The sequence below is a fragment of the Xenopus laevis genome, chromosome 4S (genome assembly GCF_017654675.1).
Source record: "Xenopus laevis strain J_2021 chromosome 4S, Xenopus_laevis_v10.1, whole genome shotgun sequence".
Classification (NCBI taxonomy): Eukaryota; Metazoa; Chordata; class Amphibia; order Anura; family Pipidae; genus Xenopus; species Xenopus laevis.
Window position 1 is genome coordinate 26674351 of NC_054378.1, and position 27368 is coordinate 26701718.

Sequence of the window (27368 nt, forward strand, 5' to 3'; positions counted from 1 at the left end):
TCAAATAATTTATACAGTGTAATTAAAGTTAATTCATACCTCCCAACTTTCCTGTTATTAGAGGAATAGTCCCTCTTTTGACAGATCAACCTGCAGTCCCTCATTTGTAAAGAAAAGTCCTGTTTTTCTCTGCACTGAACAGCCAGAAAAAGAAACAAAGTTTCTAACTTAATTGGCATTTAGTAGAGAGACCAGAACAGCCACAACAGAAGATTAGATACATTTGTAACAATTTCAAGATAAGTAATTGTAACAATATAGATAACAGGTCCCTTGGGAAATGTTAGACTTAAAGCTTAAAGTCCCTCTTTTTATTTCCAAAATGTTGGGAGGTATGTTAATTTTGCTTGAATAACATGATAAAATGGGATTTGGAATAATTTTTTTGGATGACAGGTCCCTTTAAGCAGCGTAGCTGCAATCGATTGAGAAAGACGTAATTCTTTTTGCACTCAGTTTCCATGCCATCAAAGAAATACATTGTGGGTCCGATTGTGAGACTGGACCCTCAGACAGAAGACTTTTTCTCACAGGCAGAGGCCATCGATCCGTTATTGCCAGTCTCCTCAGCAGCAGAAACCATGGGCAGCAAGCCGTTACGGAGCCAGAAGAATCACATCCACTTCCACTTGGACAACCTCTAGAAGGACTTGAAAGAGGAGAGGAATTGCCAGAAAAGAATGGACTAGTTGAAACCTCCAAGGCTGAAGAAAAGCGTCTGACCCCTGGGCGAGCTGACTGAAAGTTCTCAAAAAGAAGATCAGAAGCTGAGTATTCTCTGGAGTAGCCATGAAGGCAACTTCTGGCAGACCCCACTTCTCCACCAGCAGGTGAAAAACTTCTGGATGCAGCTTCCATTCGGGCTTTGACAACACTGAACCACTGAGAAAGTCCACTTGTTGATTGTGAATCCACAGAAAATAAATCGCAGCCAAATGATCCAGATTATGTTCTGCCCATCTTAAAATTGGGTGCACACACTTCCTGTTTTTCACATAAGGCACTGCCAAATAATTGTCTACTTGCTTTTTCACCTGAATTTTGGACACTGAATTTTGGAAACAAAAAAAACCATATATCTCCCTTATCAAATGATCCACCTTCTGCTGAAGCAACTTGACCACATTGTCTGCACCCAGACTGAAATGGCTGTAACCAATTTTTTTTCCAGTTGACAATCCAATCATGGAACTAAAAAAAAACAAAAGTAATGTCAAGCACTCTGTGAGCTAAAAGAATATCTGGAGATTTTGCAGACAGAAGAATGTCATCCAGATAATGCCAAATAGCTAAGCCTTTTGATGAACTGCAAAGCATAGAAAATGCTGTTGCTGATATGCTATCGGAAGGTGGAGATATGCATCTTTCAGATCGATCTACAAGAGCCAGTCTACTTCCTGGACTGCTGAAATTATGATGTTGAAAATCATGTTGTAGAGAAGTTTACTTTCTTCAAATCCAGTACCGGCCTCCAACCTGCTGAAGCCTTTTTGACAAGAAAGAGTAGGGAATAAATTTCCTACTCTTTACAGCTTAAGAGTCCCATAAGCTGTTGTAGAAGATTTCCTACAAACTATTAATGCTGTAGCTTTCAGGTGGGTAGGTTTAACTCCCAACTCCCATAAACTCGAATTTAAAAAAAAAATGACCAAGCAAAATTTATTTAAAAAAATGTAATTTTTTATAAACAGGTGAATAGGATCGGGCTGCAAATTGGAATCAAATTTGAATCTAATTTGATTCGAGTTTTTTCACCAAAAAATAAATAAATAAATAATTAAAAAACCTTTTTTTTAATTATTTTTTCAAAAGTCCACAAAACAACTCCCCCATAGCCTAAAACACCAATTTGGCAGGTTTTAGATGGTGAATAGTGAAATTTGAATTCTTAAAGGGACAGTACATGATAAATGTCAAAATTAGAATTTCAAATTTTTTTTAAATTCGAATCGAATTTGGACGATTCCCTAGTCGAATTACTCTAAAATAAACTTGAAATTAGAATTTTCAATTTGATCCTTGATATATCTGCATGCTAGTGTTTAATCCTCCTGCTGCTTTGAAAACAATAACAACTGGGAATCTACTGATCTACCATGTTAGGACCAGACATGGAGTAGCTTAAATTTTTCCTTTTAACTTCCATGTTTTTTCAAATATAACCCACTATATGGCTTTGCCTGTCTAAGGATTTTGAAAAATATAGTTGAACACTAGCTTGGGTCTGCAGGATGAATCCTGGATGTACCTGAAGTGGAAGGGGGTAGGATCCAGTGCACACTGACGGTAACGAGTAAAGGTATAACATCCCCACCATGTCATAATGTGACATCAGTTAACATATAGTACATTATATAACAAGATCACAGGGTATAGTCACCACAAGAACAGAGTGGGTATGAACTGCCCAAATGCATGATACAGTGAGAGACATTGGGGAACATTTATATACAAAGGGCAAATGTGTTCCTGGGCAGTAACCCATAGCAACTAAACTAAAATGTTCATTTAAAGGTGAACAGCCCATTTAAAATGTCCCAAAATAGATAAAAAGGCATTGTTCATAAAGGTACATGAGTCACATAGAAGCAAACAGTCTCAAATCCATATTTGTGATTGAGGAATTCACTGGATCAATAGTAACCTCTTGTTATTTTGGTTAGTGAAAGCAATACGGTATGTCAGGTTTTTAAAGGAGAAGGAAAGGTTAAAATGAAGTAAGCCTTATCAGTAAGGTCCACCTAAATATACCAGTAAACCCTCAAAGTAGTGCTGCTCTGATTCCACTGTCAAAAGAAACACTGCATTTCTTTCCTTCTATTGTGTATACATGGACTTCTGTATCAGATTTCCTGCCTTCAACGTAAACCTCCTTGCCCTGGGCGTGAGCATGCTCAGTTTGCTCCTCTACCCCCCCCCTTCTCTGCTGTAATCAGAGCCCAGAGCAATAAGTGAGCAGGGAGAGACTCAGGCAGGAAGTGATGTCATACCAAGTTTATACTGCGGCTGCTATCCTAAACAAACAAAGAGCGTCTATAGCTTTTTACTCAGGTATCTGTGTTTTCTCTTTGTGGTAGCGGCTATAAACCTACTTTTTGTTGCATTTTTTCCCTTGTTATCTAAAGAATGATGATGAATTTTTTTTATCTAAACATGATGAGAATCTTAAAAATGCACATAAGTATTGATGGGTTGAGGACACAAGGCACTTTCCAAGTCAGTTGTATTTTTGTGCATAGAATACATATACTGTACCACATCTGACACGTATTGCTTCGCAAAACACATTGATGTCAATGTGGCATTTTTTCAAACTGCACAACATTTTTTAAACTATAAAGTGTATGACAGTTTTTTTCCTGCAAAACATTTTGCTCATCCCTATTTCTGACATGTTCCTCTATATTATGAAAAAATTGCATATATTGTAAATTTTAGGTATAGTTTAGTTCTGCATAAGGGTTGACTGCTTGATGATAAGAGAAAGCACAGCTTCTTTGACACACATGGTCATATTTGTAATTGATGCACTAAGGGTGTAAATATCGAATTTGAAAAAATACTACACTATATTATGATTCTGTTTTTTGTTTCACCTCATTAATCTTTGATTTTTTTGACAATATAATGATTGCTTGATGTGCCTGTAAAATTTATTTTACAAGTAAAACTATTCAACCTGTGATTCTGTATGATGCAGAATACACTAGGTAAAAAAATGTTTTGCATTATTCTTTATTATTTGTTTATGCCCTTGGAAATTTGTGCGCTATATTTTCTATTGGCTGACTCTGTAATGCCACATAGTTTGGTAAATGTATGTATATTGGGAATTAAACTCTTCAGAAGACCCTTGGTGTTCATATTTCGGATGTTCTATGTTAGTACATTAAGCATACCTCCCAACTGTCCTGTTTTCTGTGGGACAGTCCTGATTTTTATTAAAAAGTTCCATGTGTTTCTTTTATCTCCTACACTGACACCAGTAAAAGGTACAAATTTTCTGAAACTTAATTAAATAACAGGCTTTTTGGCAGAGAGCCCAGAATACTCAGCACCTGCACTTATAGCACCTTACTCATAGCTTAAAGGGCAATTTCACCTTCATAAGCAAAACAGTTATAACACATAAAGCATGGCCCTTAAACTCCCAGAAAATTGTTCAAACTTTCATAACTTGCCAAATTTTGTAATATGGACATTGTAGTTAGGGGTGTGGCCAAAAATGGGCATGGTCAAAAAAGTTTCATACGTGTGGCAGATCTTTTTGTCCTTTTTCCCATTTTTCAAATGTTGGGAGGTATGCATTAAGAAATGTGGGGCATATATGATGGGGTAAAATACAAGCTTTAAAGGAATTGTACAGTGTAAAAATAAAAACTGGGTAAATAGACAGGCTGTGCAAAATAAAAAATGTTTCTAATATAGTTAGTTAGCCAAAAATGTAATGTATAAAGGCTGGAGTGATTTTATATATAACACGTCAGTCAGAAGACTACTTCCTGCTTTTCAGCTCTCTTTGTTTACACTGACTGGTTACCCTGGCTACCAGGCAGTAACCAATCAGAGACTTGAGGGAGGGCACATGGGTCATATCCTTCAAGTCGCTGACTAACTCAGAGTTATAGAGCTGAAAAGCAGGAAGCTGGATTCTGGCTGTTTTATTAGACATCTGTTAACTCCAGCCTTTATATATTACATTTTTGGCTAACTAACTATATTAGAAACATTTTTTATTCTGCACAGCCTATCTATTTACACAGTTTTTATTTTCACACAGAACTGTTCCTTTAAGACAATTTTTAGAAATTTCATTAAAAAAAAGTTAAGATCAAGGGTCGAATTGAAAATTTGAAAATTTAAATTCGAATTTTGAGTTTATTTTAGTGTAATTCGACTAGAGAATAGTCCAAATTCAATTAGAAATTTGACCCTTGATAAATCTGCCCCTTAGTGTAGCTTTGCAGTTAGAAAGACATAGTTTTGCAGTAGAAAGACATATTTACCCATTTTGGATTCTACAGAAGCCAGAATGTCAGTCATGAAATTTCATATGTATATTTTCATTTAGGTGCCTCTACACACCACATAGTTTAGTAAATGTATGGGGCATCAAATTGTTCAGCAGAATCCTGTCAGTCATACGTAGGATGTTTTATGTTAGTACTTTACGACTTGTGGGGATTATCATGGGTAAAGGGCATGTAAACTATTCATATTTAGTATGTTTTATCTTGGTTTGTCATGATATGTAGGAGATAAGATGCTGGAATGTGCAAGCTCTGTGGCGACTTTCAGATATTTCATCAAGATCACTAATTTTAGGAAAGCTTTGCAACTCAATATGCATTGGAATTTGCCAAAATGTGGTTTGCAGGGGAAAATCTTTTTTTTGTGGTTTTGCCTCACATAAAAAGCAGAAAATGTGTTTCAGTTGCTGAAGGAACCTCTAGGACAGTTTATATACACTTATTTTATTTTGGGATCTCTACATGCCAGATACTTTGATGATAAGCTGCACAATGTGCTTCAAATAGTTTGGTGGACCCCTGGCATTCATTTTCTTTAAGATAACCTGCACATGTGGGAGATAAGATGCTGAAAAGTAAAAGCTTTGGGCAATTTATAGATAAACCTGTACTTTTTAATTGTAATTTATTTATGTATTTGTAATTTTATTTGAAATCATTTTTCTTATTTATTTTTAACCACTTTCCAACTTTTTTTCTAACACTATTAGAAAGGAAGTCAACGTAGTCCATTTCTTACAAACGGACACATTCATCAGCATTATTGTCAGTTTGCTAAACATGTTTCTGACAATAATGAAAATCTTCCTGACAGTCAGAAGAGTGATAATACAGTACATCTCAAAAAATAAAGAAAGAATTGGAATTCAATTTTTTTTTATATTTTATACTTCTGCCCCCAATCTAAATAACTAAATAATGCACACAGTTTTCAGATGTAAGTAAAATAGTGTTGGTAACATTTTCGCTTTTGTATTTGCCTAAAGTAAGAACATAATCTACCATTTTATGCAAATATTTAATTACTCATTTGAAAATATGCACAACTTATTTTTTAATCCATCTTCAATGCCATTAATAAATGCACGGAAACATTTATTTATCCTGTTTAAACTAGAGCTATGAATGAACATCTTATCTGTGTATGTTTGTTTCCTGGTCTAGGTGTAGACAGGTTCAGTGAAGACATTTATAGAATGCTTGGTTTCAGGCCTGGGCTCTACTGGAGACTCTGCTGGAAGTTTGTCAGCCCAGCATTTCTTCTGGTAAGTAAAGCCTTTGAGAAATGATTTACTAAAATGAAAATACATTTAGTTACACACATTGTACATTTCTTTTTTACAAAACAAATGCTAATTACATTTTTATAGACCACCATGGTTTTTCAGGATATGTGACAGTAACATCATTTGCAGTCAATAGGATTGGTGAAAGAAGTCACAGATTGTGATTGAACCAACTTCCATCTAGTCAGATTTAAACAATCACTACAGGCTTCCTGTCCAATAACAACAATATGCAAGGGTGGGGGCATACTGGACTCCTGCTCATGAAACATTCCCAATAAAGAGGTGAAAGGAGTGTGTTGTATACTGATATGCTGTTGTATACTGGTAATATAACTATATCTACTATATCTACTACTAAGTTTAGGGAAGCTGTGGATACCCACTCTATTACTCACTTTTTGTAGCAGCATTTACATGTTCTACGCATGGTGGAGGAGGAGTCTGTAGCCTTGTAAGAAAGCCTGAAAAGGAAGTGCTGTAACTGGTTTTATGTACCATGCCAAATATCACTGGATGTATAAACCAAATATGGAACCCCAGTGGCAGAGAAACATTACCTATCAACCTTACCTCAGAGTTGTGTTTGTGGATTAGAGAGGTTCTCAAGGAGGGGCATTACAGTATAGTCTGTCCTGAGCCTGGGTGGAAGCCTGCCAAATTATAGTTGTATTTGCTCTATAATATAGCAGATACATAGACTTCTGTAGTGCAAAAATGGGGAACTCAATGGAGAATATCTTTCAGTAGAAGAAAGGGGCTACATAAGGACCAATTGCACAGCAAAAATACAGTAGGGGGGGAATAAATTCCTCTGTTGCCTTTCTTCTCTCTCTGCAAATTGTGCACACAGTCTGGTTAGCTTCTAAAAGAAGAATTCAGTGGGGTGGGGCTACAAAAGAACCAGGGAAATAATACAAAAAGGGCCTGGGGCATTCAGCCCCCTTATGTTAGTATTAGTAACAATTAAACCACAATAAACCATACAATAGAATAATAATGAACCAGTGTGACGGTATACAATTACTTGTGAATGCTATGAATACTAAATAGAGATATAATATGTGTATACAGTGTGTATGCAATTAAACCCTTTAAGATTTAATGTTTTGAGGATAAAAGAGAACATAATGTTATGGCTAGTAGTGTAGAGAAGCTCTACTGCCAGAACCTACCCCTTAGGTGTAATAGGAGAGTCCTACTAACTCCAGACTTTCTGCTGTGGAGCAGGCAGGGATCCTACCCACGGGCAAGGAGGTTGAAGCATGAGGTCAAAGTCATGTCCAGCCAAGGGTCAGTGGCAGGCGGCAAGAAGCAGAAGTCATAAACAAGGCAAGAGTCAACAAGAATGCAGAACATAGCTTGAGCGGCGTCAGGGGTAGTGAAAACCAGCTTGGGCAATGAATCCAAAGTAAAAGCTCTTTTTATTTTTGAATTTTGGTGCCAATTGTGATGTCAGTATGTTCTGTGATGTCACAGCATGTTCATATCTTGACACGGCGTGAGTAATATAGCGCATGCGCACGTCCAAATGCACTGACGCGCGTCTTGTTCCGGTCGCATTTCCAAGAGAAGCTTGGGGACCGGCATGACTAAAGGTAAGCACACGTGCCAGTCTCCAGGGGTTTCTTACAGTACCCCCCCTATCAGGAGCATCCACTGGGGGCTCCCAGAGCTTCCCAGGAAACCTTTTTTGAAACAACCTCACCAATCAAAGAGCATGAGTATCCTTGGCAGCAATCCAACACCTCTCCTCAGGACCACAACCCCTCCAGTGTATGTGATATTGAATGTTACCTCTATATGCGAGAATCAACAATCTCCTGGACCTCAAACTCCTGATGCCCATCAACCAGGACAGGAGAAGGAGACAGACAGAAGAAAAGACATTGCTGACCACTGGCTTGAGGAGAGAGACATGGAAGGAGTTGGAAATCTTCATGCTGGGAGGAAGCTCAAGCTTGACACAAACTGGGTTAATAACCTCCTTGATTTTAAAAGGGCATATGAATCGAGGACCCAATGTAGGAGATGGCACACGAAGCTGTGTGGAGTGGACCAAATAGACTTGAAGTCTTGCACAACCTCTTCAGCAGCAGGAACCTCCACTGATTAATGAAGAAGGAAGAGTCAACGGATTCCAACCACAGATACAAAAAAAACCAGAACAACCTACCACCTCATGTCTTAGGTTGTTATGGGCAAATTCAGCCCATGGAAGAAGCTCAACCCAATTATCATTATCATAAAACAGCGGAGAAACTGTTCCAGGATTTGATTAGTTTGATTAGTTCTCAGTTTGGCCATTGCTCTGTGGATGATAAACTGATGAAAAATTAAGGCCAATGCCTAATAATTTACAAAAAGCACGCCAAAAACAGGAAACAAATTGCACTCCTTGGTCAGATACAATAGAGGAGGGAAAAACCATGGAGTCAAAAAATCTCTTTAATAAAAATCTTTGCAAGGAAAGCCGCAGATGGGAGTCTCTTTAGGGGAATGAAGTGAGCCTTTTTGGAAAACCAAAAACCACAAAAATAGTGGAGTAATCTGCAGATTTGGGTAAATCAACAATGAAGTCCATTGAAATGTCAGTCCAGGGTAAACTTGGAATAGATAATGACTGCAAGAGACCACAGGGGAGTGTGTAATTGAATCTTTTGTTGGGCACAAATGGAACATGCAGCAACAAATTGAGAGATGTCCTTCTTGAGGGATGGCCACCAAAAGTATCTAGAAATAAGATCCAGGGATTTCTTGATGCCTTCATGGCCGGCAATTTTAATGGCTCCCTGAGGAACATATCTTACCGTGAGGACATGCCGGAAGCACTTCATGAACAGGCTGGACCAGGGTTACTGGAGCCACTCGTTCGGGAGGGATAATAGGGCAGGGAGGGGCTGTGGCAACCTCCCCCAGAGACACTGACCTGGATAGAGCATCAGCTTTGACATTCTTTGACCCTGGTCTATAGGAAATAATAAAGTTAAATCTTGAAAAAAAAGTGTCCATCTAGCTTTTTGTGGAGTTATAATTCAAGTTGTTATGATAGGTAAGAATGGTAAATGATAAAGCGTAAGCGAAACGTACATCAGCGAGCCTTTAAACCCTTTTTTTTTTTAAAAAAAAAAAGCTCATTATTGAAATCTTACCTTTTTAAACTTTAATTGAATCTCGGATCCAGAGAAATTTAATGGAATTGTAGCGCTATTAGCGCAGCATTCATTCCTTTTATTCTCTTTTATCTCTAAGACCACAGTCCTCAGTGTTCTGCCTTCCTCCCACATGTGGTGTCCCAGGGCTTAGAACAACGCAGCTAGTTTCTTCGGGACAACTCCACCTCTATACTATTTTCTAATTTCTAACTTTTATTCATGAATTGCTGATGCTTTATTTTTAATTCATACCATGAACTCACTTTAAAATTATAACTACAGCACTAGCACCTTATTTAATTCATATAAGAACCATGAACTTTTAGATTATTCATCAATTGTGTGTAGATACATTTTGTTAAAGGTCACAGCACCTAATTTATAGCACTTATGCACTTCAATCATAATTATTTGTATTAACACAATCGATTGAAATACCATTAATTGTATGCTGGTGCTAAATTGATTGAGAACTAAGCATATGTTTATAATAGCACTAAGCACTTATATAATTAGATCTCAATTAATTTTAGTAAGGTAGTGTGGGGTTTTACTGCTTTCTCTTGTTTTTAGTATCCCTATTCTGGTTTATATACCTCTACACAGCCTGAAATTGGGTAATACAAGTGAGTGAACATTAATTACAAGTGAACTATATTTTTGTTTGTGATCAAAGAATGGTAAATGAATCAGTAGCCCCCTCCAGTAGATGATGAAATTCCTCCAAAGCCATCTTTATGACCAGTAATTCTCGATTGCCAACGTTATAGTTTTTTTCCGCAGGGGAAAATTTCCAAGAAAAGAAAGGGCAAGGATGGAGTGGACCATGGAAATTGATACATTGCAATAAAATGGCACTGACTCCAAAATTGGAGGCATCCGCTTCAAGGGTAAATGATCGAGAGGTCTCAGGGTGAATCAACATCGGAGCTGAGGCAAAATCCACCTTCAAAGACTCAAAAGCCTTTCGAGCCTCAGGGGTCCAGGAAGAATTGGCGTCCTTAGAAGTGAGCGAAGTGATAGGAGCTACAATTTGAGAGAAACCTTCAATGAACCTTTGATAAAAATGTTCAAACCCAAGGAAACGTTGTATGGCTTTTAACCGCACAGATGGAGGCCATTCTGTGACTGAGGCATTGCAAGACTGCTTTAACTTGAATAATATGCTCAGAAAGAGAGGCGGAAAATACCAAAATATCATCAATGTATACTACCAGAAGATTGCAATATATCACAAAAAATTTAATTTATGATGTCTTGAAAAACTGTGTGGGCATTGCATAAGCCAAAGGGCACAACAACTTATTCCTAGTGGCCATCCTGGGTGTTAAAGGCAGTCTTCCACTCGTCACCCTAGCGAATGCGACTCAAGTTATAAGCTCCTCGAAGGTCAAGTTAGGAAAAAATCTTGGCACCTCTCAATCTGTCAAATAATTCTGGGATTAAAGGAAGAGGATAGTGGTTTTTAATAGTGATTTTATTTAAACCACGGTATTAAATGCATGGCCAAAGTCTGCCATCTTTCTTCTGCACAAAAAAACTCCCACTTCAGCAGGAGATGATGATTTTCTGATGAAACCTTTAGAAAGATTTTCCTGAATGTATTCTTGCATAGCTTGAGTTGTAGGAATGGATAGTGGATAGGTTCTCCCTCAAGGTGGCATAGTTTCTTGGATGAGGACAATAGGGAAATCACACGGTCTATTTAGAGGAATGGTGTCAGCATTCAAATAACAACATAACAATTAGAAAGAAGAGAAGAAACTTAACAATTAGAAAGAAGAGAAGAAACTTGTGTGACTGACAAAATCCTCACTGGTCCATGGGAAACAGGGAGACAATATAAGTGGCATGAAGAGCCTTAGGCAGTGAGCTGATCAGTCTCCCAATCAATGGAGGAATTATGTTGTCTTAGCTATGGGAGGCCAACTTGTAGGTGTAACGGCATGGTAGAGGCAGTTAACAATCCCAGAGATAACGGCCGACCATCTACCACTTGAGCAGAGAGAGGAACCTCAAGGAAAAGGAACACTTCTTGGCAAAAGAGTTTACGAAATCACCAGCGTCCAGAAGCACTTGAAAGGGGATACATCTTTTCCTGTAGGATAGGGAAGCATGAACATTGTTTATCTGGGAGTGAAAATACTTTGCCTAGGGGAGACTCCCCACTCAAACCTAGGCGGGAGCATTTCCCTGGTGCTTGGGTCTTGCAGGGCAGCTCTTAAGAAGATGACCAATTTGACCACAGTACAGGCTGAGACCGGAATTCCTTCTTTGGGTCCTCTCTTCAGGAGACAAATGAGTTGCCCCTAACTGCATGGGTTCTTCAGCAGAGACACAAGGATTTGTAGGCACAGTAGGAAGAACAACCCACTGTACATAGGAGTTTTGTAACACCCTCTCCCTCATCCGAGTGTCCACACGGATTACAAGGGAAACTAAGTCTTCAAACAGAGAAGGAAGATCCCTGGGAGCCAGTTCATCCTTTAGGTTCTCATTAAGACCTTGCCAAAAAGCTGCGACCAAAGTGTTGTTGTTCCAAGCAACCTCGGCTGCCAGATTACAAAAGTCTATAGAGTGTTCTGCAGCAGACATATTACCCTAGCAGTGATCCCCAACCAGTGGCTCCTGAGCAACATGTTGCTCTCAAAACCCTTGGATGTTGCTCTCAGTGGCCTCAAAGCAGATGCTTATTTTTGAATTCAAGGCTTGGAGGCAAGTTTTGGTTGCTTAGAAAACAGATGTACTGCCAAACAGACCCTCCTGTAAGCTGCCAGTCCCCATAGGGGCTACCACATAGCCAATCACAACCCTTATTTGGCCCCACCCAGGAACATTTTTCGTGATTGTGTTGCTCTCCAACTTTTTTTAAATCTGAATGTTGCTCACGGGTGAAAAAGGTTGGGGACCCTGCCCTAGGGCATCCTCATTAAATGAACAGAGACATTTCCTTTACAACCTGAGCTCCATTTTGGGCCCAAGCTAACCTATTATGGCTAGTAGTGTAGAGGCAGGACCTACCCCTTAGGTGTAGCAGGACAGCCCTAGTAACTCCGGTATTCACCAACACCCTTTTGGGGAACCAGACTTTCTGCTGCGGAGCAGGCAGGGATCCTACCCACAGCCAAGGAGGTCAGAAGCATGGTACCAAAGGATCAGGCAAGGTCAAAGTCATATCCAGGCAAAGGTCAGTGGCAGGCGACAAGAATCAAAAGTCAAAAACCAACAGGAATGCAGAATGTAGCTTGCACGGAGTCAGGAGTACTGAAAAACAGTTTGGGCAATGAATCCAAACTGAAAGCACTTTTTATTTTTGAATTTTGGTGCCAATTGTGACGTCAGCACGTTTGATGACTTCACAACGCACCGTGCGTCAATCTAGATGCGGTGCAAGCGCTATTGTGCATGCATGCATCCAAACATGCTGATGCACATCTCGTTCCAGACGCACGTCCGGGGACTGGTGCGTGTGCTTAGCTTTAGTTGCGCCGGTTCCCGGGCTTCTCTTGGACGTGCATCCGGAAAAGGGCATGATAGCAAGGAGGAACAGTAAGGACAGCAACAACCAATGATATCAGGAAAGTAGTAGATAAATTGTAGGATGGCAGCACCGACCACAATGCTTCTTCAACGTTGTATGACTATTGATTTTATCTCAATAAAGGCGTTTTAAGAAAATACATGGATGGTGCTGTCTGTGATTCAAAGGGTTATGACTATAGTACATAACCCTACTTGACTGGCTGTGAGGTAATTTAATACTAAGTGATACTGCATAACTTCTTTCTTTAACTGTTGAAGCTCATGGCTAACTAACTTAAATGTATCACCATACTCATTAGTGATGTCAAGCAACAAAGATCTGAAATAAGGTTAAAGGCCTTCCTAATGCAACACCTATTAACCAATGGGATGTCAAACAGAGCGTAAGTGCTATTTTTGCTGGCAGCCTGTCTAACTAGATGTGATGTCAGGATTATATACATATCTTGAGAAACCATAGGTTATTTTTCAACAAACGTAACAGAGGAAAATGGTACCTTGCTGATTATTTGAGCCTATGAAAATAAGGGGCAGTTAAACAATTCAGTTTCCCTACCTTTTTTCTCCTGAGCAAAGGATAAAATATAAAAAATAGTTGCCTTATGAACAGCAATGCCACTCTATACCTAATTTATTAGGGGGCAATAGTTCCATTTTTACTAGTACCTGCTATACCAGTGTTAGAGTAGAGATTAGAGTAATTGTATTACCTTGATGCAACACTACCTTTTTCACTATTTCTTCTAGAGTAAGAGGTTCTGCTATGTAAGGCATGCTAAAGGCAGGAAAGGAAGAGTGCAAGCACATCCAACAATTAGAAATATAAAAAGAGACTGCCGTAATATTTATCACAATAAGAGCATTATCATAGAGCTTGTCTACTTTAGCATATAAATGTATTTGCACAACTTTAACTGAAGAAATGGTGCCATGATTTGTAGGTGTTTTTGATGGTGCAGTGTCCAGGACCTACTGCTTAGCCCAGGAACCTGAGGTCCCTAGGACTTGTGGTTCAAGGACAGGAGCCTATTATGTCTACACTTACCCCACACCTACAAAAACAGTTGGAAGCTAAGTGTTATTGCAGTGTGCTTCTGGAATCCCATCAGCCTACCCTTTAACTTTTTGAATTTTTTTTTGAATATAAATTAGATTGTGAGATTTATCATACCTCAACCTGGGAAACAGTCCTTATTTTAATATTTGGCACCTAAAACTTGCTGAGTTCATTTACAAGTCAATGACAGAGGTCAGTTGAACCATTTGAATATGTTAATTGCCTTCCAGACATTCAAGTTTTTTTTGTAGGGAAAACTCGATTCAAATTAGAATTTTCGAATGGGGACTATTCAATCAAATATTAGTTGTTTTACTTCAAATAACCTCCCATTCGAGTTGTGATATTCTAATTTATCAGAGTAAAAAAATAAATTCAAAATTTGACCTTTGATAAATCTGCCCATTGATTTGGTGCCATTGGACATGGACTCAGTCAGGTACACTACAGTCCATAGTTCATGCACAGCCAATCAGCAAGTGAAAAAGTACTAGGTCATAAGTGCGAATCTTGTGTGCTTAGAGCATAGTTGCCTATATCCTAGACCATGAGCAACAGACCAAGAGCATCAGGCCAACCAAGTTTTGTCTCTGCACCCACTTACTGAGTCTATTTTTATGACACCGTTTAACCTTTAAACTTCCATCTAGCTTGAAGTTGGTATGACACATAATGTATGGTATATAAATGTATTTGCAGATTAATTGCATTACCTCTTCTGTGAAATACGTACCTTGATCTGAGGATAATACCTGGCTATCCTTCTGGTTAACTAGAGAATTGATCAAAACAAATAAATACATATTAATGCAACTTTTGCAACATAGTACAGCATCTGTATATAGCCTACTTCAAATATCTAAAATGAATACATTGCCTTAGGGAGGTTGTTGGAAGAATCTTACAAGGCTTTACAGTACCTTAGGTTATAGAGGACCCAGTGTGTGCCTATGTGCAAGTTCCACTTGCTTGTTTACAAGGTTTGCCATGACAACCAGTGTTTTTTGGTGCCATTCACTTCTGGGGGGGGGGTATTTAGCAGTTTGTGTTGGTTTGGTTTGTTATCTTTGAAAAAGAGCACAGTTGGTGTTCAAAACATTGTTTTTTTTTTAATAAATCTTGATTTTTTCACAAGTATTCCCGTTGAGTGCAGTACTATGTCACTATACTGTATATATATATATATATATATATATATATATATATATATATATATATATATATATATATATATATATATATATATATATGTAGGGCCCTATAGGCATACAGGCCCTATAGAGTTAATCTTTTCACCAATTCCTTGGGTTATTGGGTAGAATCCCTGTTACAGAATAACCTTTACAGTGATAGGCTGAGAGATTTGATGACACTGCTCTGACTCACTCCTATATAGTGTGTGCAGGGAGTGGCCACTTCCTCTTTTGCCTCTGGATGCTGATCCAGCTGGATGTGCTCAGGGGGACTGAGTGCAATAGGCCCAGAAGAAGGCATGTGTCCAAGTCGGGGACCAGGTAACCCCGTAAATGAGGAACAGATATACTAGGGCAGACTTGTCATAGTCTCTCTAGGAGAGAAAGGCAGATAGGATAGAGAGAAAGAGCAGCTGAAGCTCCAACAAGGATTTGCAGAAAGGGAGTAGCTTCCCAGAGGCTCTGTGTGTTGCCTCCAGTCAGGGACCTCAGTGAACTCAGGTAGAAGCTGCTTGCCTGACAACTTCCAGGAGAGAAAGGTTGTACTGCATTTGTACTCTCTGTGTGAGCCTGCCTGTGATCTGTGTGATAAGCTCTGTCCAGGACTTTCCCAGGTATCCTAGTGGTGACCTGTCCACATACCCTCTTCCTTGTTTTAACCCAATGGTTGGAACAACTGAGGCCCAGCAGGAATGAACCCGAGACATCAACATTGCCCATTTCTGACCCAGGCCTAAGTTTCACTGTGAAACAGTAGTCTTGCATCGCGACGAACCAACGATTCACTCGTCTATTGGTCTCCTTCTTTTGGGCCATCCGTTTTAAATGTCTCCAATCTGCTTCTTATTAAGAGGGCGTAGCCACTGTTTAATGGCTGCTGTTTTCCCAGGTATCCTAGGGATGACCTCTCCCCAAATATATATATAATTATATATATTATTAGAGCCCTGCAGTGTGAATACATAGAAAGCAAAGAGGCTCTGTGTTACATGGAACTACATCAGGCTCGTGGTGCTTATGTATAAAGTAGCAATAATAATAGGATAATAGTATAAGTAATAGGATAATATACAGGCAATTAGTAAAGAGCTATAGGACAATTAAAAATGTGTAATCATATGGGTACCTAGCAAATATTGCTTGCATTTTCTAAATGATAAGTTATAGTATACTGTATGATTAAAGATTAAATATATGGTTTTGGGGGGTCTTTGTACTGTTATGGGGTCTTGCGGAAATACGCAATCAGGGGGCTCACAGAAGGTGAATTGGCAGCCGAGAAAATTCAAATGCACTATTTTTATTTGGGGACATGCCAGCTGCTTTGGTATATCTATGCATATTGGGCATAACACTGTTCAGTAGACCCATGGCATCAATATTTAGAGTGTTTTACAATTGTATGTAAGAAATTGGGTGAGATAAATGCGGCCAATTGCAATAGTTTTAGGTGATTTTCAGAAATGTTGTAAAAATCTCTATGTTTAGAAGAGCTTTGCAGTATGGTAGTTTGGAGTAGAAAGACATAATTCCCTGTTTTATATTTGTCAGAATGTGTACTTTACAAAAATATGGTTTTGGGGGGGTCTTGCAGCACATAATACGCAGTCTGGGGACTTTTTTCACAGAAGGTGAATTGGCAGCCGAGAAACTTCATATGCGCTATTTTTATTTGGGGTCCACACATGCCAACTGTTTTGGTATATCTGTGCATATTGCCCATCAACCTGTTCAATACACCCTTGGAGCAGGCCCGGACTGATAATCTGTCTGTTCGGGCAATTGCCCGAGGGGCCGCTCTTCCCTGTGTATAACTGGGCCAGCTGTGCTGATACAGCATGATTTTTAAAGACTGGTGGTGCAGCACTGGAGAGCTGGTATATAACTGTACAATTTTAAACCAACAACATTGTCTAACCTGCATGAGGAAGATATTTCCATCCTTGAGATATGCAATCACTTTAACCTCTTGCAGTTTAGACAGTGCCTCAGACCTCCAGCTTCAGAAATGTTTCTTGTTGATAGGGGGAGTTGAGTAGTGTTTGGGGTTTGAGTACCATCTGCCTATAGAATGTGCTTTGTCGCTAGTGCCCACTGCCTCTCTCTCTATAAGTAATGTTCTTCGGGTTCTAGAACCAACTGTCATTAACTTTATTTAATATTCCTGGTTGCCAGTACCCACTGCCCCTTGCTTTATACAGGTATGGGATCCATTATCCTGAAACCCATTATCAAGAAAGCTCCAAATTACAGAAAGACTGTCTCCCATAAACTCCATTATGATACATATACATACCTGTATAATGTGCTTGTGGTGTCAGCCCTCACTGCCTCTATCTGTGTATAATGTGCATTGGATAGCAGTATCTACTGCCTCTCTCTTTGTGCTGTAGATGTCTTGCCCCCTGCTTTCATGACATATTGTGCTTGGGGTGATAGTCCCTGTTGCATGTTGTATAATCAGATTATAGTACCAGTACCCTGATTTTAACCCTTTCCCTGCCAGCCGTTTTGTCCTAGATGCGAACATCTACTGCCAAGCAGTTTTTAGATATTTTGCACTCTTTCACTTTAAGGGCCCTTCCTGGGGCGGTCTTTTAGTTTACCCAGGAAAACAATATATTGTTTTTTTCAGGACAACCTGAACTTTCAAAATATGCAAGAATTTTGGTGTAATTCTACTTCTTCTAAGTTTCCAATAAAATGAAAAAAATCATGTTTCACAAAGAACAATCACATATATGAGAAACATTATTTACTTTATGTATGAGAACACAGCTGATTTGGAAAGGTCTATGTCTCCTGAACGCAGCAATACCAAATATATATAGTATTTTTTTGAAAAATGACCTCAAAGCTTCCAATCTACAGAATCGTATCTCCCACACATCATTAGGTATCAATGTAAAACACCCCAAATATGAAAGCCTGGGGTCCACTGAACAGTTTGATGCCCAATATGTATAGGTGTACCCAAGCATGTGACATATAGGGGCCCTAAAATGTAGACACCTCATTTGAGCTATCAGTTCTGTAATTCCAGATACTGCAAAATCAACACATTTACGTCGTTTTGGGGGGGTCAAAAGTAGAAAAAGGTATGTTCACCCCAGAAAACCATATATTTTCGGAAAGTACACATTCCCACGAATCTAAATTGGGTATGCATGTCTTTGTACTACAAAGTACCAAGCCGCAAACCATTCCTAAATTTGGTGATTTTGGTGACATTTCCAAAAATCACCTAAAAATTTCTACCTTGCAGCATCGTATTACCCACATACTTTTAGGTATCAAGAGAAATCACCCCAAATATGAAAGCCTAGGGTCCTCTGAACAGTTTGATGCCCAATATGTATAGGTGTACCCAAGCACGTGGCATACAGGGGCCCCAAAATGAAGACCCCCATATGGTCTGTCATTTCAGGTACTGCAAAATCAACACATTTACATCGTTTTGGGGGGGTCAAAAGTAGAAAAAAGTAGGTTCACCCCAGAAACCATATATTTTCGGAAAGTACACATTCCCACAAATCTAAATTGGGTATGCATGTCTTTGTACTCCAAAGTACCAAGTCGCAAACCATTCCTAAATTTGGTGATTTTGGCGACATTTCCAAAAATCACCTCAAAACTTCTACCCTGCAGCATCGTATTACCCACATACTTTTAGGTATCAAGAGATATCACCCCAAATATGAAAGCCTAGGGTCCTCTGAACAGTTTGATGCCCAATATGTATAGGTGTACCCAAGCACGTGGCATACAGGGGCCCCAAAAGGAAGACCCCCATTTGGTCTGTCATTTCAGATACTGCAAAATCAACACATTTACATTGTTTGGGGGGGGGGGGACAAAGGTAGAAAAAAGTACTTTCACCCCAGAAAACCATATATTTTCGTAAAGTACACATTCCCCTGAATCCAAATTGGGTATGCATGTCTTTCTACTCCAAAGTACCAAGCCACAAACCATTCCTAAATGTGGTGATTTTGGTGACATTTCCAAAAATCACCTCAAAATTTACACCCTGCAGCATCGTATTACCCACATACTTTTAGGTATCAAGAAAAATCACCCCAAATATGAAAGCCTAGGGTCCTCTGAACAGTTTTATGCCAAATATGTATAGGTGTACCCAAGCACGTGGCATATAGAGGCCCTAAAATGAAGACCCCCCCCATATGGTCTGTCATTTCAGGTACTGCAAAATCAATACATTTACATAGTTTTGGGGGGGGCAAAAGTAGAAAAAAGTAAGTTCACCCAAGAAAACCATATATTTTCGGAAAGTACACATTCCCACGAATCTAAATTGGGTATGCATGTCTTTATACTCCAAAGTACAATGCCGCAAATCATTCCTAAATTTGGTGATTTTGGTGACATTTCCAAAAATCACCTCAAAATTTCCAACCTGCAGCATCATATTTCCCACATACTTTTAGGTATCAAGATAAATCACCCCAAATATGAAAGCCTAGGGTCCTCTGAACAGTTTGATGCACAATATGTATAGGTGTACCCAAGCACGTGGCATATAGGGGCCCCAAAAGGAAGACCCCCATATAGTCTGTCATTTCAGGTACTGCAAAATCAACACATTTACATCGTTTTGAGGGGGGCAAATGTAGGAAAAATTAAGTTCACTCCAGAAAACCATATATTTTCGGAAACTACACATTCCCATGAATCTAAATTGGGTATGCATGTCTTTGTACTACAAAGTACGAAGCCGAAAACCATTCCTAAATTTGGTGATTTTGGTGACATTTCCAAAAATCACCTCAAAATTTCTACCCTGCAGCATCGTATTACCCACATACTTTTAGGTATCAAGAGAAATCACCCCAAATATGAAAGCCTAGGGTCCTCTGAACAGTTTGATGCACAATATGTATAGGTGTACCCAAGCACGTGGCATATAGAGGCCCCAAAAGGAAGACCCCCATATGGTCTTTCATTTTAGGTACTGCAAAATCAACACATTTACATCGTTTTGGGGGGGGGGGGCAAAGGCAGAAAAAAGTAATTTCACCCCAGAAAACCATATATTTTCGGAAAGTACACATTCCCACGAATCTAAATTGGGTATGGATGTCTTTGTACTCAAAAGTACCAAGCCGCAAACCATTCCTAAATTTGATGATTTTGGTGATATTTCCAAAAATCACCTCAAAATTTCTACCCTGCAGCATCGTATTACCCACATACTTTTAGGTATCAAGAGATATCACCACAAATATGAAAGCCTAGGGTCCTCTGAACAGTTTGATGAACAATATGTATAGGTGTACCCAAGCACGTGGCATATAGGGGCCCCAAAAGGAAGACCCCCATATAGTCTGTCATTTCAGGTACTGCAAAATCAACACATTTACATAGTTTTGGGGGGGCAAAGGTAGAAAAAAGTATGTTCGCCCCAGAAAGCCATATATTTTTTGAAATTACACATTCCCGCGAATCCAAATTGGGTATGCATGTCTTTGTACTCCAAAGTACCAAGTCGCAAGCCTTTCCTAAATTTGGCGATAAAAGCAACGGTTTTTACATTTCTGAAAATCGCCTAAAAATATTGCAATTGGCCGCATTTATCTCACCCAACTTCTTACATACAATTGTAAAACACCATAAATACTGATGCCAAGGGTCTACTGAACAGTTTTATGCCCAATATGCATTGATATACCAAGGCAGCTGGCATGTGCGGACCCCAAATGTAAATAGTGAATATGAGTTTTCTCTGCTGCCGATTCGCCTTCTGTGAACATAGACCCTTGACTTCATATCATGTGCCTCAAGACCCTCCTAACAGCAAAGACCCCCCAAAACCATATGTTTTTGGAAAGTACACATTCTGACGAAAACAACCAAGATAAAGACGTCTTTCTACAGCAAAGTACCAAACTGCAAAACTTTTATAAACATAGAGATTTTTACATTTCCGAAAATCGCCTAAAAATGTTGAAGTATGCCACATTTATCTCACACAATGTTTTACGTACAAAGAAAAATCACCCCAAATATGGACATCAGAGGTCTACTGAATAGTTTGATGCCCAATATGCATAGATTTACCAAAGTATATGGTGTGTACGGCCCCAAATGAAAAATGTGCATATGAATTTTCACGCTGGCCAACTAAGCTGCTGAAAAGAGAACCCCAACTGTGCGTTATGTGCCGTAAGACCCCCAAACTGTAAAAAGACCCCAGAAAACCATATATTTTTGGAAAGCATATATTCTGACGGATCAATCTAAGTAAAATAATATACCAAAGCACCAAACAGCAAAACTATACTAAAGATACATAAGGAACAATAATCCAGGGATAAAATTGCAATAAAACCACAAAAATTGTGCAAATCAATGAAATAACAAAATAACTGCACCGACAGCGTAATTAGTTTATCGATTTATCGATTATCCAATAGTCACGCTGCTGAAATAAACAGTTTTTATGGGTAAAAAAAACACAAATTGGTGAAATGAAAAAGTAAAAAAAATAAAATGTGTGTACACTTCCAAGAATTGTGTGACAGTGTATAAGTGTGTATAGGTGTGTATATAAGTCTATATAAGTGTATATAAATGCATATAAGTCCATATAAGTGGAAAATTAAAAATTAAAAAAAAACGTTTTTTTTTTGTTTTTTTTTATACTAAAATATGTGTGTATATGTGTATAATGTAGGTAGGTGTATGTAAGTGTGTAAAATAAAGGCCACTTACCGTTTTTGGCTGATCTTAGAGCTGGAGAGAGAAGCAGAACTGCAGATTCACAGCAAGCAGGAAGTGTGTGGGCGGCTGGAACACGAGGTGAGCAGGAGGAAGCAGAGCAGCAAGGCAGACACGCGATTTGCTGTGTCTGCCTCTTTTAGGTCGGCCCTGCGACAATCCAGTCGCAGGACCGACATGACAGCCCCCCAGCCTCGTTGCCCAGGGGGCTGTCAATGCTGCTAAACCTCTGCAGAGGCGGCTAAAGCCGCTGATGCAGAGTACAGCATGTAAAACTGCAAGCACGTACAATGTACGTGCTTGGCAGTTAAAGCCCTTGCCTGCCAGAACGTACGGTGTACGTGCTTGGCAGGCAAAGGGTTAATGTATAATGTACAGCCTAGTCACTATTTATGTGTGGGCTGCTTTGATTTTTTTGCCAGGGCTGTTTTTAACTCCCAGTCCGGCCCTGCCTTGGAGTCAATATTTAGGGTGTTTACAATTGTATGTAAATAATTGGGTGAGCAAAATGTGGCCAATTGCAATATTTTTAGGCAATTTTCAGAAATGTCATAAAAACTGCTGCCTTTATTGTAGCTTTGCAGTATGGTAGTTTGGAATAGAAAGACATAACTACCTATTTTGGACTTGGTCAGAATGTGTACTTAAAATATATGGTTTTCACAGGCAATAACAAATAAATCATTAGTCTCAGTATTGTATCGTGATTGAAACAGGGCATTTTGTGCTATAACTAAAAATTTGCTCTGCTAAAATTGTCTCCATTTTTTTATTGGGGCAATTTGTTTTCATTTCAGTGGAATCAAAATGTTTGCCGCATTCAGTAAGTGAGGTTCAATAGTTATCAATGCGAAGTTATTAAGTGATTTATCCATATGGAACAATAAAACATATGCTGGGTCATCATGTATGTTGAAATTTAATATATGGAAATACACTCACGTGCACACCCGAGCCCTATGAAGTAGTAGACACGGACCCTAGGAAGACGGCACTTCCGTAATACGATAGGAACGAAGAAAGCAGGTACCGGCACACAGGTGCGATTCAAGTAGGGAATTTAACCCTTACGTGTTTATTAAGTCGACACAACGTTTCGGGGGCAACTCCCCCTTCGTCAGGTGATACAGCCATGCATGTGAAACAGGTTTAAATACCCAAAGGAAACTCCCCCCCAGGATCCCATTGTCCAATGTCCAGAAGGGAATGCAAAATTGTCCAATCCTGGGGAACTCCCAATTAGAAAGTTCAACACCGTATGTGAAAAAATCTATTTCCCAAACGAAAAAACCTATTTCCCAAACGAAAAAACAAAATATAAGCAGAACAAAAACAGTTATAAATATACCAAAAAAAATTAAATCTAACGAATAGGAGGATAACTTTCCCTAATAATTAGAAAAATAGAAAAATAATTTTGCCTCACCCTGGAAGTAAATTTCGTTCTTTTCATTCTAATATCTGAAAAAAGTAAAAAGAAGATGGTTAAGCATACGGAAAGGACTGCGAAAAAGAATGCAAAAAACAATGCAAAAAAACAGGTTATCCAGGAGCAAATGTTATAGAAAACACATTAGACTGAATTCCTCATTCAAACCTTTAGGGGTCTGAGTTTGTAAGGTCCATATCCAGTAACTTTCCCGTTGTAATAATTTTTGTTTGAAATCCTGTCCATGTTTTTTGTTCACTTTTTCTAGAATTTGCCAACGCAACTGTGAGACACCATGTTTATACTCATAAAAATGTTTTGCCAAAATGGTTTCTTGCTTTTTCTTATTTTGTGTATTCCCCACCTCTGGTTGATAATTGCGAATTACAGATTTGTGCTCGTTCAGGCGCACCTTTAAAGATCTTTGTGTCTGGCCTACATATGCCATGCCACACGGACATTTAATACAATATACAATCCCTTGTGTGTTGCACGTATGTATCCCTTTGATTTTATGGGGAGTACCTTTCAGGGGATGCATTACCTTATCCCCCTTAATGATCCCATTACAATGGCCACAATTTTGGCATGGATAAGTGCCAGAAGGGATCTGCCTTACAGTTGGAGGAGCCTTTTTTCGCTTAATTAGATCCCCAATATTTCTCCCTCGTTTGTAGGAGAAAATGGGTGGAGACTGGAAAAAGTTACCAATTTTAGGGTCGTTCCTAAGAACCCCCCAATATCTTAAAATGGTTTGTTTAACAAAATTAGAATTTTTGTCGTAAGTTGACACAAATGGAATTCTCTTAAATGTTTCTTTTTTCTTTTGTTGCAACAATGTTTCCCTGGGGATTTTTGCTATTTCCTCTCTCATTTTTTTGAGTGGCTCCTGTTTGTAGCCCCTTGCAATGAATTTGTCCATCATTTGTTCTGCTTATATTTTGTTTTTTCGTTTGGGAAATAGGTTTTTTCGTATGGGAAATAGATTTTTTCACATACGGTGTTGAACTTTCTAATTGGGAGTTCCCCAGAATTGGACAATTTTGCATTCCCTTCTGGACATTGGACAATGGGATCCTGGGGGGGAGTTTCCTTTGGGTATTTAAACCTGTTTCACATGCATGGCTGTATCACCTGACGAAGGGGGAGTTGCCCCCGAAACGTTGTGTCGACTTAATAAACACGTAAGGGTTAAATTCCCTACTTGAATCGCACCTGTGTGCCGGTACCTGCTTTCTTCGTTCCTATAGAAATTTAATATATGGTACATTGCCCTTGTCTATTCCATATTCCATATCTCACTGGTAGGTTTGTATATAAGTGTTATTCTGGAGGGGGTATGGTATCATCTAGAGGTTATTTTGTAATTTATTTCCTGGACCTGCAGCATCTGGTGCTCTTAAAAAGTTTATTCATGATGTTGCCAAATTGTTCCTCTTGGAATTGAATAAAAAAGTCCAGTGGCCCATCGTTCTAAGTATGAAGGTCTAGCAAGTAGATGTGGCTGATGTAGTAGTTTATATATTTGTGAAGTTACGTGTTTAGGAATAGATTCAGTGGAACAAAGGGTTTCAAATAAAGAGCCCCCTATGCTTTAAAAGAAGTGCTTTATTTGTGTAAATTTAATTTAAACTTAAAGTGAGCTGACTGTGAGAATGGTCTGACCAACTGAAATTTTCCTTTATATATAAATTCACCTTTATCCATAAAATTAAAGATTTGTATGTTGTCTTCTATTAGCCAATGGGAGAAATATTTTAATTGTTGTCCAGCCGGAAAAGCTGGGTTATTAATAATTGGTTTAAGAGGGTAAATTGGGTAAGTTTATACAGAGTGCGACATTTGTAAGAAGTGGGTGATCTGTGGACTTAATTTGCCTATATCTCTTACATAGCCATGATATGTGTAGTAGGTAACTGAAAGTAGCTTGTTGTTCAATCTCTACCCATAATTTCAATTCTATGTGGTGGGACCAATCCACTACACACCCCAATCCGGATACATAATAGTATAGTTTGCAATCAGGAAGTGACACCACACTCTGTTTTTTATTCTATAACAGTGTTCTATGGCTCAATCTCGATTTTTTGTTTTGCCACATTAATTTTGTTATGACAGCTTGCAGGGAGTCTAATGTGGATTCGGACACATGTAAAGGAATGGTAATAATATGGGATAATTTTCATTTTTACCACATTCATGCAGCCAAACATATATACATATATTATAAATTCCTTTAAGTTTTTTGAAGTCCAGTCCTTGGAAATTCTTGATATGTTAAGTGGTGCTGGGACCATTTGTAGGGAAAATGTTTGTATAATTTGTTGGGTTAGAGATATATTTAAAGATGTAGACTTAGAGAAATTGATTTTACTAAGGTAACCAAATTGTGTCAGTAATTGATTAAGAGCTGGGATTGATGTAATAGGTTGTGTAATTAAGAAAAAGCAAATCGCCTGCATAAGCTGCAGTCTTGTGCTGATGGCTTGTGATATTTACTCCTTTTATTTCCTGGTTCAGTCGTATATGAAATAGGAGGGGGTTCTAGTGATATTACAAATAAGCCTGGCAATGGAGGCAGCCTTGTCGTGTGCCATTGTGGATATTAATGTAGTTGGACAGTTGACAATTTGTGCAGATACGGGCTATGGGGTTTTAATATAGTGCTTGTATCTGTTTTAATGTCTTTGGGCCCAGACCAATATGTTGTAGACAGGTGAACATGTATGACCAATTAACATGGTCGAAGGCCTTTTTTAGTAGCAGTAGTGGTGTGTTTTGCAGTTTAGTCCAATGTAAGATATATATGAGTCTTTTGGTATTGTCTCTGCCTTGACTACCTGGTATAAAGCCTACCTGTACCTGGGTCTATTATTTTATGGAGGATAGAATTTATTCTGTTTGAAATGATTTTTGCTAGTACAGGTATAGGATCCCTTATCCGGAAACCCAATATCCAGAAAGCTCCGAATTACGGAATGGCTGTCTCCCATAGACTCCATTTTATCCAAATAATCCAAATTTTAAAAATGATTTCCTTTTTCTCTGTAATAATAAAACAGTAGCTTGTACTTGATCCCAGCCAAGATATAATTAATCCTTATTGGAAGCAAAACCAGCCTATTGGGTTTATTTAATGTTTAAATTAATTTCTAGTAGACTTAAGGCATGAAGACCCAAATTACTGAAAGATCCGTTATCCGGAAAACCCCAGGTCCTGAGCATTCTGGATAACAGGTCCCATACCTGTAGTATAATATCCCCCTTTATCAATGAAATTGGTCTATAACTGCTTGGTTCATATAGAGTTTTCCCTGGTTTCAATAGTAGGCTAATATGCCAGACGTAATGTTTAGGAGAAGGAAGGGGTGTCTTTAATGTAAGGGCAATCATGGAATGGTCTAACCACACTCTGGCTAGAATTTGGCTATTTAGAACATCTGATAGAGAGGTGTGGGATATGAATAAATAGTCTATTCTTGAATATATATTGTGTCTATGTGAGTAGAAGGTATAGTGTCTCTCGCTGGGGTAAAATATACTCCACGGATCAGTTAGTTGTATGGAATGGATTAGTTGTTTGCAGCATGATAATTGTTTAGCAACAATACTAGATTTGCCAATCTAGGAGCAATCTAGGCAGTGTTCAAAAGGTATATTGAAGTCTCCTCCTGCTACTAAGGTACATTCAGCAAATGTATGTAATATTTCTAGTATGCGGGTAAGTTCTTGAGCTTGGTCAATTTTGGGGGGATATATATTAACAAAAGTGTAAATTCAGCCTATAAAAAGGCCTTTTAAAAAGGAAGTGTCCGGATGTATCAGTTTTTCAGCCTGTCAATGTGAAACCAAAGTTTCTGGAAAAAACTATTGCAACCCCGAGTGCTTTCGCGGTTTGTGGTTTACTCATAAAAATTTGTGTTTTTTGTTCCATTTA

The 27368-nt window shown here is 38.7% G+C and overlaps 1 protein-coding gene across 1 annotated transcript in view; it reads left to right on the top strand.

Moving 5' to 3' along the window:
- Positions 1 to 27368, top strand: part of slc6a2.S (solute carrier family 6 member 2 S homeolog) — a 214093-nt gene that overhangs the window by 174511 nt on the left and 12214 nt on the right. The window contains exon 12 of the mRNA XM_018260422.2: positions 6195 to 6295. Within this exon, the coding sequence (XP_018115911.1) occupies positions 6195 to 6295 (101 nt within the window). The remainder of the gene's footprint in view (positions 1 to 6194; positions 6296 to 27368) is intronic.